General features: G+C 30.3%; 2 protein-coding genes and 1 pseudogene across 4 annotated transcripts in view; 1 reads left to right on the top strand and 2 right to left on the bottom strand.

Moving 5' to 3' along the window:
• LOC116844021 overlaps positions 1-902 on the bottom strand; it is an 11,317-nt gene extending 10,415 nt beyond the window's left edge. For both annotated transcript variants that reach the window (XM_032815085.1, XM_032815086.1), the window contains exon 1: positions 742-902. The gene's annotated coding sequence lies outside the window, so the exon portion shown is untranslated. The remainder of the gene's footprint in view (positions 1-741) is intronic.
• The window catches only part of LOC116844018 (cilia- and flagella-associated protein 61-like), an 84,242-nt gene extending 72,832 nt beyond the window's left edge, over positions 1-11,410 (top strand). The window contains exons 8-9 of one of the 2 annotated variants that reach the window (XR_004377974.1): positions 10,704-10,890; positions 11,027-11,410. Coding sequence is in view for 1 of the 2 variants with exons in the window: in XM_032815078.1 (XP_032670969.1) it covers positions 10,690-10,890; positions 11,027-11,098 (273 nt within the window). In the remaining variant the exon portion in view is untranslated. Of the gene's footprint in view, positions 1-10,689; positions 10,891-11,026 lie in introns of both variants that reach the window. The other variant, XM_032815078.1, reaches the window with a different exon arrangement.
• A 154-nt stretch (positions 11,411-11,564) lies between these two features.
• LOC116844033 lies at positions 11,565-17,919 on the bottom strand (annotated as a pseudogene).
• Between the last annotated feature and the right edge of the window lie 619 nt (positions 17,920-18,538).

Below are 18,538 nucleotides of genomic sequence, written 5' to 3'. Positions count from 1 at the left end.
TCAAGGTCAAACTGCTAATATCATAAAATAGATCTTTTTAAACCCTACAACTTTTGTATTTAACATTTTTTTATACAACGCTTTGTTTTCGAGATATTCAGGTGTTCCGGTATATAATATTCACCCTGTATATGTGACCATATAGAGACAAAATTCATATATAATTTATACATAATCATATATAATTTTATATATAATTATATATAATCATTTTTTCTCGGGTATTTATTTATTATCCGAATAATATCGTGTATTCGGATAGTGTCAGATCCAAAAAATTGAAGCTTTAATATACATTTTGCGTCCCCTTACGGAAAAATGTATAAAAAGAAATTACTGAGAACAATGTAGGAAAACTATTGAAGCACTATTGAAAAATTTTATTTAATACTACTATATACTTATTACAACACTATTAGAAAACTGTAGAAAACCTATTTGTTAATTTTATAAATAGTTTTAATATAAATTTTCAATAATTAAAACAGTAATATTTTCGTTAATCGACAAAAGTACTACTGTTCTCAGTAATTTTCTTATAATATTTTTTCGTAAGAGTCGTATCTTTCATATATAAGAACGGTGACAAAGAAAAATATACATTATATACAACCTTAACAGCACATATTAGTTAGCCAACGGTTGGCCGCTGTAGATTCTATGTTGGCTGCTATAGATTCAACATTGGCTCAGTGCTTTGTGCTACCTGGGAAATCTGCTACATAATTTTTAGATACTCACGATGATAGTCCGCCCGTATCTTCGTAGTGGGTCGATTAAAAACGAGACAAATGAGAAATGAAACAAAAAAAGAAAATCAGTTAGAGCAGCATTGCGTAAATTCCCGGCAGTATCCCAAGATGGCGAAGAAGACTTCAATGCGCGCGCATCAATTGCTCGACACGATCGTCGCGTAGACGTCACACCTTGGCACGCAAACATTTCTGAATTAAGATCAAAGCCTCATGATCAGAAGTCGTCCTCGATAAACGAGTCCGCGCCTCTGCTTACTTGGTATGCGATTCGATCTGTAGGTCAAGTTTAACATTCCGCGAACAGTTGTTCCATAATGGCCTCGGAGCGTTCGTAACGCCGTGTCGCCCACGCTTCTTCGCGCGCCTCGCCTTACAGCAGCCAAAGAATGATTACCAAGGAAGTTATCTCATGCAAAAAAGTGATTCGGTTTAGCTCACCAACCCGACCGATAGTGTTCCGATCAATTGTTTGTACTATCGAAGGAGTTTCACCGCCACCGACAAGGTCAGCGCAATCGATGAAATGGAACGGAACGTTTCCATTTAGTGAGATCGTGTTTATTTCCTGAACATCGAAGATAGAAAGCAACATTTATCGTCCACACAACAGATAAAAACACAAAATATATCATTGAGATATCCTAAAAATATCGCAATGTCTCTAAAATATCTTCGTGATGTATTTTGAATTCATGCTTCTGCTGTGTGGGTGTCATCATTCGCAGAACTGAAAAAAGTCAAGTATGCATTTCTAAATATTTATTAAATGTATTTGATAATGTGTAATATTAAAGAATATTTATTTTACGCGAGATTGTAGGATAACAGAAAAATTCGATGTTTAATAATCTTTTGTCGGCAAATTTTGCATCAAATCAGCTGCAGAAATGCAGTTTTACAAAAAAATTTAATGTACTTCATTGTAAATCTCTGTATATATACAGAGAAAGGATATTAGTTTTCTTCATGTAAATTGTTGTTAATGTTTATATATATTTTTAATAATGCAAGAAGAGATTCCTTAGCAGTACAATGCATTGGATCAATATTAAACCTATAGCGGTCAATGTAGAATCTATAGCGACCAATTTAGCTAATTAGCTAATTAATATGTCGGATTGTTAGTTAGATTTATCTTGCTAAAGAATATAGAAAACTTCCCAGATAGCACAGAAGAATTAAAAAAGAATTAAAAAAAATTCAGTTATATGTCACGAATTCTGAGTTCATTTTCAGATGCAAAAAGAATACTTCAGAGTTCAGTGGAAAGAATATATACAATTGAAATAATTTAGGGGAATCGATTTCAAAGAGTTCTATAATACGTGCTTAGCTATTTTTCTCTCAATATATAGTAATTTTACTATAAAATTCTCTTCATGCTGTAATAAAATTTTTATTTAATTATTACAAATTATAAAATTAATATTTATTATATATTCTAAATATCTTGATATTTATATTAAATATTAAATGTTTAAAAATAATCAATAATATCGTCCTTCTTCAATTATCATTAATAATTGAAGGGTTCCTCTAAATCCTTTTTTCATCACGGAAATTTGCCTAAGACTGATATTCAATATTATTTCATCAGTGACAACGTGCGCTTTCATTCATATATTGACGATGCAATACTCGAGGTTCAACTATGTTTCAACTTGTAAGATGAGAAACAAGAAGCAATAATTTTTCGAAAATATATTGCTGGAAAAAATTGTACACTGTTGCCAACTATTAATAAAAAAAAAACTGTTATTCTTTAAAGCAAATTCAACTTTATATTTGTACTTTTAACATATACACAAACATTTAGAAATTTATATTTGACTTTTATAATTTTTTAGTTCTGCGAATGACGAAAATAAATGATTTTAATAGGTCAACTTAAGAAAACTGCATAGCATTTCATATGAAATTTTTGAAGACATACCTACACAGTCAAAGCATATAAAGTGTCACAGTTTAATATAACTTTCAACAAATAACAATATACAAATCGAAAAAAAACCATCTATTCCCTTACAAAGAAAGTCATACCCTTATAGAAATATCATACTAAGAATCATTGATAATTACTTATTTTCAGTATTAAAAATACTGGATAATAAGTAATTATCAATGATTCTTAGTATGATATTTCTATAAGGGTAACGTGTCTATTTTCACAATTTCAATTAATAATTAATAACAAATTCAAATAATTATTTAATTATTTTAATTAATGATTATTAATAAATGAAATTTGAATCTAAGTACGAGTCGGACTCGTTATGCGATCTTAATAGGTTAGAAAGAAAATCTCAATGTCGATTCCGTCGAAATTATTCCATTTCGCATAATAGAACCTGCAGGATTTTCGGATAGATTACATCCTTGATTTCGCTCAAGGAAAACGTTGTACTCACATTTTCGTTTCTTTTTGTTTTCTCGTCTTTTTTTATATGACTTTCGCGGGATCACACACGTGGCGCAGAATATTTACCATGGATTTCGTCAGTCTTTTTGATATATTTCGCAAGTGTGTCGACACGCTTTTGAAACGTATCCAAATTCCCGCGGACCCTGATGTTGGGTCAATGTCGTGTTATTTTTACCGTTGGCTTACCTACGCCATGATCGCATGGCTGTCGCTAGAACCTATTTATATTTTGTCGTGAAACGAACGTACCTCTTCACTCTACCACGTCGGAAGATACGGTTCAATTAAGCAAGTATAACAATTATTTCGATACGACAACCGCTCTAAAAGAAAGTTAAACATGAAATTTCTTATAAGAATTAAACTTTCATCAGACGCAATGCAACTTGATAAGCATATTATAGTTACTAAAATAAAAAGCTCCCGGGGAAAAAATTCATATGTGGATTTTCTTCATATATGGTCATACATGATCATATATAATTATATATAATTATATATATGTGTATAATTATGTAAAATTATGTATAATTATGTATATATGTTCACATTGAAAAGAATGCTATTGTGAAGATACAATTGAAGTACGCAGATAGAACAGGTAATCAAAATAATGTCAATCTGATCGTCATTTTGATCAAATATTGACCAAATTTACGTCATTTTTTGGTGAAAATGACTTGAGATTGACATTATTTTGACTATCTGTTTTGCCTGGGTCGGCTTATATTTATGGTTATGTTTATGATAACAATAATATTGAGGTTTAATTGAATCAAATCATAATTTCCTTTTCTCATTCAATAGTATAATAATTGTATAATAATTGTATAATAATTGTATATAATAATTGTTTTATGTATGGACATTATTAGATATGGTCATATGTAAAGTCACATATGTATAGGTAAAAAAATTATATATGATTATATACAATCATATATATTTTTATATGATTATATATGCACTTTTTTCCAAAGTATCTAAAAATATCTTCTTTTGCGCACACATATCAGCTTTATTATAAAGAATAGCATATAAAATAATTTCTTTTTCGAAGAATGAAAGATTTGTTAAAGTCAATCGCTGGATATACATGTCAATTAAATTATGGGAAGTTAATAATGTTTTATAGCGACTTACGCATCGAACTGTCTTTGGACTTTTGATGTAGTGAATCAATCTTCGACGTCAAACCAACTTTTATATCACACTTATTATTTTTAATATATAAATATTAATATTCCTCATATAATTATTAATATATTCCTATTTTTTCTAATATATTATCCTATTTCTTTATCTTATATTATACTATTTTGGCTAATTAATAAACGATGCATTTTTTATTTCTTAAGGACTGGTTTTTAATAGTTTAAACTTAAATTTAAGTTTAATTAAAATTAATATGAAAATTAATATAAAATTAAACTTATATATATATGTAGATTTAGATTCTGTTTAAATACATTGTTAGAACTAAAGGAAGACGCAGTTCAAACCCTGAAGAAAAGCGAAATATTGAACAACATTACGAAAGTCTAAAATATCAAACAATATTTTAATAATAATAACATTGACTTTGTTGCTATATGAACAGCAGCATTTACATTTAGAAGCTTGTTTTATTCCTTCAGTTTCCTGAAATGATGGATGCAAAACAAGAACATTACGTAAGATTCAGTCTGAATTTAAATCTAAGTCAGTGTGAATTATTAAGATGATGATTGATTTACATTGCAATTCATACTGAATGTAATGTAATCTTATCATTTTGTACTCATTATTTTAAGCAGAGTTGTATAGACCTTAGAGTCTGTTTATAGTTATATTTACAATTGTTGTAATAGAATAATTTCACATGTAAAAGCAGTGTTTATTAAATCAATTGCGCACGATAAAAAAATTAAGGAAAGACGCCGATTGGATTTGAGACATAGCATATAAACCCGCGCATTATTCTTGATTATCCGCCGTCATAAAGAGGCACAGTTCTACCATAATAAAAACGCATTACGTAAGAGAGAACTGAATTGGCTGCAAATATCTATCTTATGACAGTACAGCATGCGTGTGTCACTCAAAATGGTAATATAGGAAACCCATATCCCAGCATGTTGCGATGAATCAGTGCTTCTGTGTCGCTACAATTGCTATTATTCTTTTTTAGTATTAACACGTTGTATGGCAAATATAAACTATTAAATCGTTTATTAGAGATGTGTGAATCAAAGATTTTTAATGTCGAATTGAATCGAATCAAATCTCAGATTTTAATTTCAAATTCGAATCGAATCGAATCGATGAGATTTCACCCGAATCGAATCGAATCGTTAAAAGAATTTTTAGTTATCATAATCGTTGAATTCAACATAAAAATAGTGACTTCAATAACTAACAGAAAGAGATAACATTAATCATGTTATATCAATTTATTTAAAGGTAAGAGATATATAATATATAGTCAGTAAACGTGTATGGAATACAGTTCCAGCCTTGAAAGCTGCGTTATGGCACATATTGATCCTACAGTTGTCGGTATGAGTTTATCTAGAATTATCTTCTCATTATCTTCTTTTAATATTTTTGAAGAAAATTCTAATGTATAACAAACTTTTCAAGTCATGCTAATTCCCGTAAGGCTGGATGTCTTTAATAGTTCTTTGTTAATACTAATATACGCGATCAGTATTCGAATTATTTAGATTCGAATTATAGGGATCCGAATTTGAATCGAATCGAATTTCATTTGATTTGATTCTATTCGAATTCGAATAATTCGCATATCTCTATCGTTTATATATATTAGCGAACATTTATTATAATAACGTTAATTTCTATGATATATTACTATTAGGGTTGAGCAGATACATATTTTAAAGTATCTGAGATACATATTTAAATATCCTACTGAAAAATTTCTGTTGAAATAACAATAGAATTGAATTCCCAATTCAATTCTCAGTTGAATTTTTAATTCAATTCTCAAATGCCGTTTCCGCAAAAATTCGCATGTAAGACCTCAATTGAGATATTTGTATCTGATGGAAATAATTTATTGAAAATATAATGAACTTTTGCTGAAATGCTTTTGAAAAGCATTCACAATTTTGACCCAATTTCCTTATAGAAATATCATACTAAGAATCATTGATAATTACTTATTATCCAGTATTTTTAATACTGAAAATAAGTAATTATCAGTGATTCTTAGTATGATATTTCTATAAGAGTTTCATTAAAATTTCATTATAATTTCATTAATATTTTAATAATATTTCATTAAAAATGTAGAAAAATTCAGTAAAAAATCATTATTAATTAAAATAGATTGAGAAAAGAATAATGAATTATTATTTTGTCTAAATAAAAAAAACTATAATTTAATATTTTGTGTCGTTTCATTTATTCGTAAGATTCGCGTGGATTCGATCCTGTGTCACAGGTACCATCTTCAGATGACTATGCGCTGTTCAACAGCGCCTAACCTCAACGATCGTACCGGAATTGGTGGGTTGTATTTACAATATACTCTTAGTGTTTAAAAATGCATTGACATATCTGTCGGTAAATGTTTCAAAGAACGTAACAACAATCACAATGCGATTAATATTGATACAATGTTGTATAACTAATCAAACTTTAATATACAACGTGCTCGTAAAAGAGAAAGAAGGAATATTCTCTCTCTTTTGCAAGCACGTTGTATATTAAAGTTTGATTAATTATACAATTTAACATTGTATCAATATTAATCGCATTATGATTGTTGTTACGTCCTTTGAAACATTTACCGACAGATATGTCATTACATTTTTAAACGCTATAAAAGTATATTGTAAATACAATCCACCACGATATCGTTACAGCGCATTGCCATCACCAGTTCCTGTACGATCATTGAGGTTAGGCATTGAACAGCGCATAGTCATCTGAAGATAGTACCTGTGACACGGGATCGAATGAATCCACGCGAATCTTACGAATAAATAAAACGACACAAAATATGAAATTATAGTTTTTTTTTTATTATTTGGACAAAATAATACTTTATTATACTTTTCTCAATCTATTTTAATTAATAATAATTTTTCACTGAATTTTTCTACATTTTTAATGAAATATTATTGAAATATTAATGAAATTATAATGAAATTTTAATGAAATTGGGTCAAAATTGTGAATGCTTTTCAAAAGCATTTCAGCAAAAGTTCATTATATTTTCAATAAATTATTTCCATCAGATACAAATATCTCAATTGAGATCTTACATGCGAATTTTTGCGGAAACGGCATTTGAGAATTTAATTGAGAATTCAACTGAGAATTGAATTGGTAATTTTATTGTTATCTCAACAGAAATTTTTCACCCTTATAGAAATATCATACTAAGAATCATTGATTAATTACTTATTTTCAGTATTAAAAGTACAGTATTTAGTAATATTCTGTAATTCAAATACAGCTTTTAGTACTCAAGTATTTCAATATTTAATGTTACAAATTCTACCTTATGATTGATTTCAATACTAAAATATCGATATGTAATACTTCGTCCAGTGGTAAAATACTTACGCAGAACATTGTCAATATTTAAATACTAATATATAATACTTTGCTAAGTGATGAAATACTTACGCAAAGTATTGTTAAGATTTAAAGTATTAATCCAGACATCATACAATATTAGTAAGTTATTAGATAAATATTTATAAATATTTATTTTGAATTACTTTTTTTAAAATATTATATAAATATTATATATATATATATATATATATATATATATATATATATACACATAAAGAGAGAGGAAAAATTATGAAAATCACATAACAAGCGACACGTATACGTTACTCCGCCTCGAAATCAGCTGTTTACTCATCGTCGCTAAGAAATAAGCCATTTCTTTTACACACAGCCTGTCCTACCGCTTCTTGTGAGCTCATTCGTTTATATATTTTAATTAATTATGGAATAAATATTGAGAAAATTTCAAAATGGTATATAATTTTTATGATTATTTTGACCCACCTTATAGAAATATCATACTAAGAATCATTGATAATTACTTATTTTCAATATTAAAAATACTGGATAATAAGTAATTATCAATGATTCTTAGTATATTTCTATAAGGGCCGTTCTACTCGTACACGGCGGTTGCTCGATTAGTTACCGGACACCCTGTATATGCATTAATCATAAGAATATCATTGAAGTCATTGGGAATCGCCGCGTGCCGCTCGATCATCAGGTTAAGCAACTTTTAACGGAGTCAGGACATGGATTTGGTGACCGGTGGTATACCGCTTGGGATCGAAATTATCGCAGGAGGATTCACGAAAGTTTGGAATTTGTTGACAACCTTCGATATCTAGTAGTTTATGAGACATGAGAAAATTAGGAATATAAGTATATTTTTGTAAACATTATGATTTTCTCATTTTTCACCTTCGCATAATAATTTTCAGTATTTGATTACTATCAATATTTAACAGTGACTTTATTATCAGTATTCACCAGAAATTAAGTACTGGCCAAAAAATTACTTAATTACTGGTAATATTTAATCACTAATAATTTTTCAGTATTTCTTAGTATGATATTTCTATAAGGGCAATAGGATATGTATCATATTTAAATATCAAACGATTAAATATCATTAACTTTATAATTAATTACTTAATATAAATGTATCTTGTATTTAAATGTATTTATGTAATTACTAATTTCATATTTTGTCTCTTATCATCGCTATACAAACGCCATCTATGTATCGGCTGTCTATATACATTTGTCGGTCGTCGAAACAGTTCCCATTAGCAGAGAGCGGACTTCGTTGTCGTTTTCTAAAATCTAACAACTATTTTTTAAGTTAAGAAATTATATTTAACAAAATATGATTCCTTAATTTAAATTGAATTTTTTCAGTGTACAATACCAATTTAAATTTCAAATTTTTTATTTTTTAGTTTAATAGTATTAAAAAATTACACTAATTTTTTTCATGTATGATAATTGTAAATAGAAATATTTACAAAATATTACTACAAATATTTAATCTTTGTTTATTATAAATATAGTATAAAATATTTGGTCTATATTTTAATAATATTTTGAACAAAGATTTTGATATTTTTTCCCTTTACGTTCCTAAAATATTTATAACATATTTGTATAATATTTTTAAAAAATAATTTGACATAAATATTTATGGATTTTTATCATAAATATTGTGTGCTGTCTGGGTAGTGTGCCGGTTATATATAACTCTTATAGAAATATCATACTAAGAATCATTGATAATTACTTATTATCCAGTATTTTTAATACTGAAAATAAGTAATTATCAATGATTCTTAGTATGATATTTCTATAAGGGAATCACAGATTTCACTACCTCTCTCAGAAGTTATTAAGACATATATTACACCATGAACAATGTGCAATACATAAACTCGAATATTCAAAAATGATTTGGAACGAGTATTCTAAAATCGTTTTCGAAGAATATTCCACAAACATTCTCGACAAATATTCTATACATTTTCGAAGAATATTCTTAGCATGCTCTTTTTCATTATGAAAATATGACTCTAATTGTAATATTCTATGTATATTTATTGAATATTCCATTTGAATATTCTGAAATTGAGAATATTCGCATTCCATAAGAATATTCATAGAACATTGTGTGCTATTATAGAACATTGTATGCTATATGGGAATTTATAATCATATATTTTCGAGTTGTTGGAACAACAATATAAGGATAAAAGGAGTTACGAAATAAAATAGAAAAAAACAAAGAAAAAACAAAAAATTGAAAAAATTAAAAACAAGAAAAACACAAAAAAAATAGAATCGAATATCGCTACATCCTCCTTATGACTTTGATTTTAGCTAAGAGCGGTTTCCTATACCAAAATTATAAAGAAGCGCATACTAAAGGATGTAGTTTTTTAATTTGCTATTTTCATTTGCCATATTGGATACCCCGTTTTAAATTTTAAAAATTTGTTAGTAAATTCATAATCAGTGATTGCGAAAATCATTAGAAACAAGATTTTGAAGTGATTAATTGAAAAACACCAAAGTTTGTTACTTTTGTCCTCCATTCCATATAGCACAAATGTTCAATAGATATTCTAAGAACGTTCTAAGAATATTCGAAAATTCTTAAGAAGTTCTTAGGATATCTATTGAATATTTGCTATATGGGATATTGTATTCGCCACTGTGTTTTAAAAATCTGTGATAGTAGATTTATAATTAGCGACCTCGAAAACCTTTGGGTAATATTTACTGTTGACTTTTTGTGCTTTTCCTTAAATGTTTTCTAAATTAAAGTGGTGATGCCATATGACATCTGTCTTTTACATGATTAAAGAAAATGAGACGTCTTTTTAAAACATGTTATAGTAGATAGTACTATCTGGGATCACATAAAGATCAGCGCGACTTTTACTTTTTTTTCCGTTATAATACTCTTCTTAATTTTAAATATAGTTTTTTTCTCATAGAAGAAACATGCTGAAGTCTTACCCAACGAGATATCCTGCCAGAGAAGCTGGCACTCGAGTAATCCGTCTGACAGTGGATCAAGAAGCTGTTCTTCAAGAGCAATTTAATAGATGGCCAAGAGCGCCTCATACTGCGGATATCGTGCTGCTCGCAGCTGAAACGGGTCTTTCTGAGGCTGATGTCGAGGTGAGCGGAAGATACATTCTAAAACAATGCACATAATAGACACAATGTGAGAATGAAAGATCGATAAAATCGTGTATAGTTTTGCAATATAATGACAACAGAAAACTGCGTTATGACATGGATTCTTGGATTTCAGGGATGGTACGCCATCAGATTGGCTCAGTGGCGGAAAGAGCAAGGCCTCGGCGGGAATTTGGGATTGCACTAACCGTTACCGTTGAGAGACTTTCGATGTGGTCTCGTTTCTGTACCTGAAACTTCAATTTGTACAAACACGAGCAGCAACTGGTCGACGCACCGAATTATTCGCTTTTAGATTTCACGAAATTGATTATTTAGAAAAAATTCGCACCTTAATTGAGTTATGTAGTCGAGAGCTTAAGTTTTATTAAGTATGTAAGTGAACATAACAGTTTTTTTTCTTTTATCTAAGCATATAAAGTAACTAAATAACTAGACATACATATAAAATGATATGTAAGTTATTGTTGTAAAATATACTCATACAACTATTTATGACGATTCCCATTTAGGAAAATTTTGAATTTACCGTCTGAAAATTGACAGAGTTCCAGAAGAGAATTCGTAGGAGTGCAGTGGGTTTTGTGTGATTTTGTAGGGTTTCGCATCGCTTATGTCAAAGAGGATCCAAGGTTCACCATAGCAATGGCCAGTCTATGTACAGAAATGTTTTATTCTTAAATTATGCACAAATTGCAATCAATACAAATGTATCTGAAACAAGCAAGGTGGGGGATATCTCAGTTTTTTTTGGCTGCCATAAGAATATTCAGATAAAATGGCAGCTGTTTTGGTAGGTGTCAATATATTGCATCAACCGCCATGTGTTTTTGCAAAATTCATGAGACATGTCCGATTAGTTGTTGTCATATCCGGAAGAAGAGACAACTGTTTTAAATTGATAACTGATTTTTTAATAGCATTGATAATCAATTTAAAACAATTGATCGTATCTATTTTATAGCTTAGTATAGTAAAGCTAGTTTATTTGTTCAGACATCCACATTTCGACTAAGTAGTATTATAGTAATAAAGGTATGCGCTAAGTCTGCACTTTAGCTAGATATCATAAAACATGTATCATTCCTTCTCTGGCACATCATACATTGGTATTACTAAGTATACGTTTACTTTCTTTTTAAATCATGCGAAACAATGCAGAAACGAACTTGATATCAAATCCTAAAGTTTGATATAGTATGCTTAGACTGTAGTAAAATAAAAAAAAGAGAAAGAGAAAAAAAGGAAAAAAAGAGGAAAGACTAAATTACGTGAGAAGTATATTCGGAAATAAAAACAGACTCCTTGTGCACATCTGATCGTGTTCTTTTTTATATCCGAATGTCGTTTTTGCAATCATCATGATATTATTAATCAACACTCAGCATTGAAACATAAAAATCTAGTGTTGTTAAATAACTCTACTAATAATTGTAAATCAAAAACTCAATTTTCTCAAGTAAATAGAAAGGAACATCATTGGGAACACCTTTGAACCAGAATTTCTTATACAGCTGCCGCCTGCCGTTGTTATGATTAACAACGGAAATCCATTTTCTTCGTACCACATATCGAGTTACATCGTAGTTATGTCGCGTTCCTATATCGGTTTTTGGTTTTCACAGGATTACTTCCGACAGTATCATCAGTAGTAGCAAAGTCAGTAAAGTAATGAAAGCATTTTATTTAACATGTAGCACTTATGAGAGAGAGAAAAAGTACGTCGAATAATTGGTTAAATCAACACTACCGAGTGAAGGAAATCGACTCGTGATGACATTTCGGGTTAAGAGATTCGCGTTTCTACAAATATATATATCGAATTATTTGTAAGTACTCAGCGACATATCTAGATGAAACCTACTCAGAGCGATTAATTGACGTACGAGCCGCGAATATCCAGCCTAATATCGGATCGTTAAACGTTAACGAGTGACCAAGATGTACTGTGTACTGCGCGCACGGTACATCCGATGCACTGCCACGTAAGTTAGGAGCTCGGTATAAAAATGAGGCACAGTTTCACAATCAGGGAATCCTTCTTACCAAATGCTATCTCCTATTTCTCCCAATGAATGTATCCATATATCAAACATGACAGCGTAATTACCATCATTAAACTAAACCATGCATGGATATTAATATGTGTCCTTAAATGTGTTTAAGGAGAATGACGATTTCTTAAACAACTGTCGTATTCTTATCGGTAGCAAACAGTCTTAACAACGAGCGTAGACTAATCATGTCGCGTTCCATAATCGTGTAGTCCTTGCGTCGGTATGCGTCATGTTACGTGCTGGGTGTTAATAGCTCTCATTAGGTGTAACGTAGTAGTAACGTTAGTGGCAATCGTTGGCCGCAACGATTGCTTAGCCACTGGTACCATTAACCAGAGCTTCCTTAGGCTTATTGCTCTGTTGCATACGAGGAGGACGAGACCGATGTTCTCTTTGGCCTTTAGGTCCTTGGGAACTGTTAGACACAGAGACGTCATTCGCGGGTGTTCCTTCCTTGCTGTTTATTGTTGACTGGTCGCACGGTCCGGCATTGCTGCCTAAACAAATGTATAGATTAACTCTGAATGTTTTCGCACATACAAGCGTCTTCGATCTACTAACAAGCAAATACTTCGTACTACAATTCTCGCTTCTCGAGAACAACCGATCGTCCTAAAGAAATATCACGCAAGCCTAAGAATGGAAAATTACCTGTGTCGTAACATTACCTATCTGAATACTCGTCGGCGTTGTGCTTCGTTGTCGGGAACGTCGAAGCCTTCTTCGTCTTATTCCTTTAGGTCCACCCTCCACACTCGATACTGACTCTATACATACACAAACCATTGTGACCATCTGTTGGACTCGTAACGGAGGCTAATATTTAAGTGATAGATTTAATCACAGTTTGTGAAAGCTGCACTGCATACGTTAGTAGCATGCATTAGAATCAAATTTCGACGAGACATTAGTGTTAGATGGTCACAAGAGTTTGCTTCACAATTCATGCTAATATTTCAAAGCATTCTAATGCGCTACGTTATCATCTTTAGGACGAAACGGTTACGACTGCACAATCAACACGTGTCATTATTAACCGATCAATGTTATTACCTCTATCAATGCTCGAGACATCTTGACTGTCTAGAACAGTGTCTTCATCGTCGGTAGTGCGACGGCGTTCGTCTCTACGATCTCTACGTTGGGTTGTAGGACGACCTTGCCTGCCACTCATATACCCTGAATTACCGGCACCTCCCTGGTGACCACCTCTAGGTGGTAAATCGCGGATGCGATCTTCACTGCTGTCCATTGTATCTCTACGTAATCCTAAGAATAAATAGCAAAACATTTAATAAATATACAACGTTAAAGATATTCTTACTTATACTGTATATTGTTCACTGATTAACGTGTAAGCTATTAATAAGGCAAACGATAAATCATAACAAAACGTTTATAGAAAATGTTTCAGTATTTTAGCAAATGATATCATTCTTTCTTTAAATTTTATATGTTTGTACGAGTGACTTACATAGAGTAATATATTTAGCAACAATATTATCGGCATTGTCTAACGTAACTATACTTGTAAAAAGCTGCTAATATATAAGACAAACGATAAATTGTGACTTTGGCGACAAATTGGTAAAACCTTAATGGAAAAATTACATTAAAAATTCTCAGTTTTTTTCAGTATTTTAGCAAATTATAATATTACTCTTTTAGTTTCATATGTCTGCATTAGTGCTTTACGTATAATGAATATAATTAGCAACAATATTATCGGCGTTGTGTCTGGTAGGCGCTCTACCCCGAGAGCTGCGTCCTCGTGATTGGCCATCACGACCACCACGACCGCTGACGCCTTCTTCTGGTCCTGCAACCATTTCCCGTCTTGTAGGAAGAAAATTGGGCATGGGTCCTGTAGTTGATCCATGCATGCTTCATAATTGCTGGTCAATTTCCAATTTTTCTTGTCGAAGCTGTTCCACTTCCTGCAGGAGATAAATCATAATATAATCCTTTGATATTCAGATTTATCTTAATTTTGTTTAAATTTTAGCTTTATATTCGATCATCCAATATATTGATAAATTCGTACTGAAATATTAATTTCTAGAAGTAATATTGCATGTGAATGAGTTTACAATATACAGATTTGTAGACATATTAATGTTCAAGTCAACAATTATGCCCATTTTCACCATCTCCGATTATCTTAACCGGCTAGTTATTCCGTTGGAACTGACCAATCGCACTTGTCGTTTAGCAAGATTAACCAATCACCGTGCACATTTAACCAGTAGTAAAGGTAACCGGAGATGGTGAAAATGGACATTAATGTATCAGTAATCTGATCGAGAATCTACGAAGGTTGTGTAAAGTTAAGTGATACATTACACCTCTGCCAAGTATTGTATTGTAGATTTTAAGCTACACACAGCTTTCTTAATGCTGTATGTGTCAATACAAGGCGTAATTATAACTTTAAGTGTGCTAAATGATATTCCAATAAAACTTTGGCATTGGCAATACTTTCAACAGTGCCAACAAAGACAAAGAACACCTGACCCTCCTCCCGTTGGTTGTGGTTCGTTGTCTGCTTTTATTTTTACCCTTACCTGAAAATCGTAGGTGTTAAAATTGCGCTTTAAAACAATGAGTTACCCAGAATGACATATTTAATCATATTTCATATCCATACCATCGGTTTTCAGTCATCGGCGTTTGTCATTTCCATTGATTGTTGATATCTCTGTGAAATTTGCTTAAATGTTCTTTATCATACATACACTATTTTTTAGGAAAACAATTTTTCGATCTCTTTACCTTCTTCATGTAACATTTCTAGATAATATGTATTATAATTATACATTCATATTAACTACGTAATAATTATACTGTGTATGTATAATTACAGCTTTCATGTAGACGAGTGGGCAGACAAGTTTAGAAAATTTTTTTGAATGGAAGGCTCGAGCTTTTATCATTACAGAAAATAATTACTTTTACAATTATACAAATGTAACAATTTACAATCAAATTCTAATGTTACAAACATTTAAGAAAGAATTGCATTTATCTTGTTATTTGTTTATGTAACTTAATTATATAATTTTACTTTTATTTATGTGATTTTTCTCTCTTTCTCTCTCTCTCTCTCTTTCTCATCTATGATACATATTTAAAATATACTGTTAAGAAATTTTTATCACAAAAAATTTGTATTCATTCGTAACGGTAGCTAATGCTACGTAATGTATTCTCAATTATTAACGAGTTAATGAATCAAACAGATCAAGAAGGCATATTTTGAAATAAGACTGGTTTTAAAAAAGTAATCGATGGCAAAAAACAAATGGACATGGACATGGAATGATCTATGTATCAAATATCACTCATGATGCACGTATACATCTAGGTCCATATTCACGATGTAAATTTAGCGTTAAACCTAGCTATATGATTGCCGGCTTATGATAGTACCGAATGCATCATTCAGTAAATATTTTAGATGAATAGCACTCAGAATGAGATAGCACTGAGAATGAATTTAGCGCTAAATGTGAATATAGGCCGAATCATATAAAGAAACGGCAGTTACTTGTTGCAACACAAAAAACTGGCCCGAATGGTTCATGTAAGATTTGCGAGAGCTTCCAGACACATACGAATGATTGACTGAATGAACTGGATATAGAATAAAATCACAAGAAATAGAAAATGATATACTTACTCTATCAGTATGTACATTCCCACTCGAACCAGTTGTTATCTACCGAGAACAAAGAAGGCACGTATATCATATATAAACTAACTCCTCATAAATTATAACTTTCATTTTCAATTGAATACTGTAGCAATTTTGATTATAGCGTCTTTAGATACGAGCACAAATAATTGTTACACTTGAAAACGCGGCTTAGAAATTTTGGACAATTGTTACATGTCATGAGATAAACATATATCAGTAGACGTAGGGGATCTGTAAAGTATTATATGTAATCTATGTACTAAATCTAATAATTCTAATAAAATTATATTGTATCAACTGAAAATGAAAATTAATTTATGTGTTTTCAGTCATTTTTCAAACAAATGTTGATTAACGAACAAGAATCCCTACCTGAGTTATTAATTCCGAAAGTAGTAATTATAAAAATATAGACTTATTATATCATTAAGCAATAATAAAAGTATACTTACAACACCACTTTTGTCGACAATTTCTTGGATAATACGACCATTTTTCCCAATTACTTTCCCTACCAAAACCCGTGGAACTTGTATAGATTCCTCGCTATATTCCAGCATAGATCGAGCTTTCTTAACTGCTTCATGTGTCTGTGATTAAGAAAGAGTAAACTCTATATATCAGTTTAATAATATATAATAGATATCTTTTAAACATGAATATAGAAGAGCTGGTAAATTTTTGCTAAAATAATTTCATTAAGAACATCAATTTCTTTTTTAATAATAAGGTCTTTTTTAATATTATTACCTCTCCGTATATCTTAAACGTGCACGAATTTTCTTCTAATTCTATATTTGTAATGCCATCAACTTTTCGTGCTTGTTGAATGTTCGCACCATGAGCACCAATAGCTAGTCCCATAAGATCCTCTCGAACGTTAAATTCGTCAGTATATCTATAAAAAAAAAAAAAAAGAAAAGGATAAAATAGAACTTATTTATATTTTGTTACAATTCCTCTTGGGATAGACAGTTTTCAAAATGTTGACAAAAATCATTTATATATATTCAATATTTTTATACAGATTTTTTTTCATATTGTATGCCCTCTAGTCCTTATATTAATTCTTGATTATAACTAAAGAGAAATATAATGTATTTTTTTTTTAATATAATGTATTATTATTATGGCTATAATAATTTACACTTTAGAGTATAATTTGATGTAACATGCTGTAAATATAATGATATTGTGAAGAAGCAAAATGTGATATATCATTGTATAACAATAATCCTTGTCAATGGCTTGCATTTTGGCAGATACAAAAATGAATTTCTATCAAAGCTGGGTATGTCTTTAAAAATGACAATTTGGCATTGTATGTGATATTTCTGAAAATAAAACAATAACCATGCAACATATGGATATATGTATTAGGAATAAAAAAAAGGGAGACTAATCAAAATATTTCTTAAATGATATTCTAATTAAGAATATCAAATATATAATAATATACAACACATGCATCCGTTAATTAAAACCGTGTATTTTAATACCTTACTTTTTTTCATGTAAGTTATACACATATCAATAATTAATTTATGGAAAGATGAGATAGCAAAAAGTTTTAGAATTATATTTTATTTATAATATGATAAATAGATCACACATCATATTGCAAACATTATAAATAGTGAACATTTTATATTCTCTTATGAAGCTATATTGCATAAAATTTAGGAACTGAAGGGGCAATACGTTATTTAAAAAATAGCAATCAATTATTTGAGATATGATGAACAAAGTTTTGGAATATATTCAGAGCAAACACAGAATATAACTATTATATAACATAAAAGTAACACGTAATATAACGGGTGCTATACGTTATTAATGTTAAAGTTACATAATTTTCTTTTATAACTGCAAT

The sequence above is a fragment of the Odontomachus brunneus genome, unplaced genomic scaffold (assembly GCF_010583005.1).
Source record: "Odontomachus brunneus isolate Ranch 3 - 2012 unplaced genomic scaffold, Obru_v1 Obru_scaffold_038, whole genome shotgun sequence".
Classification (NCBI taxonomy): Eukaryota; Metazoa; Arthropoda; class Insecta; order Hymenoptera; family Formicidae; genus Odontomachus; species Odontomachus brunneus.
This window is presented reverse-complemented; position numbering and strand designations above follow the sequence as displayed.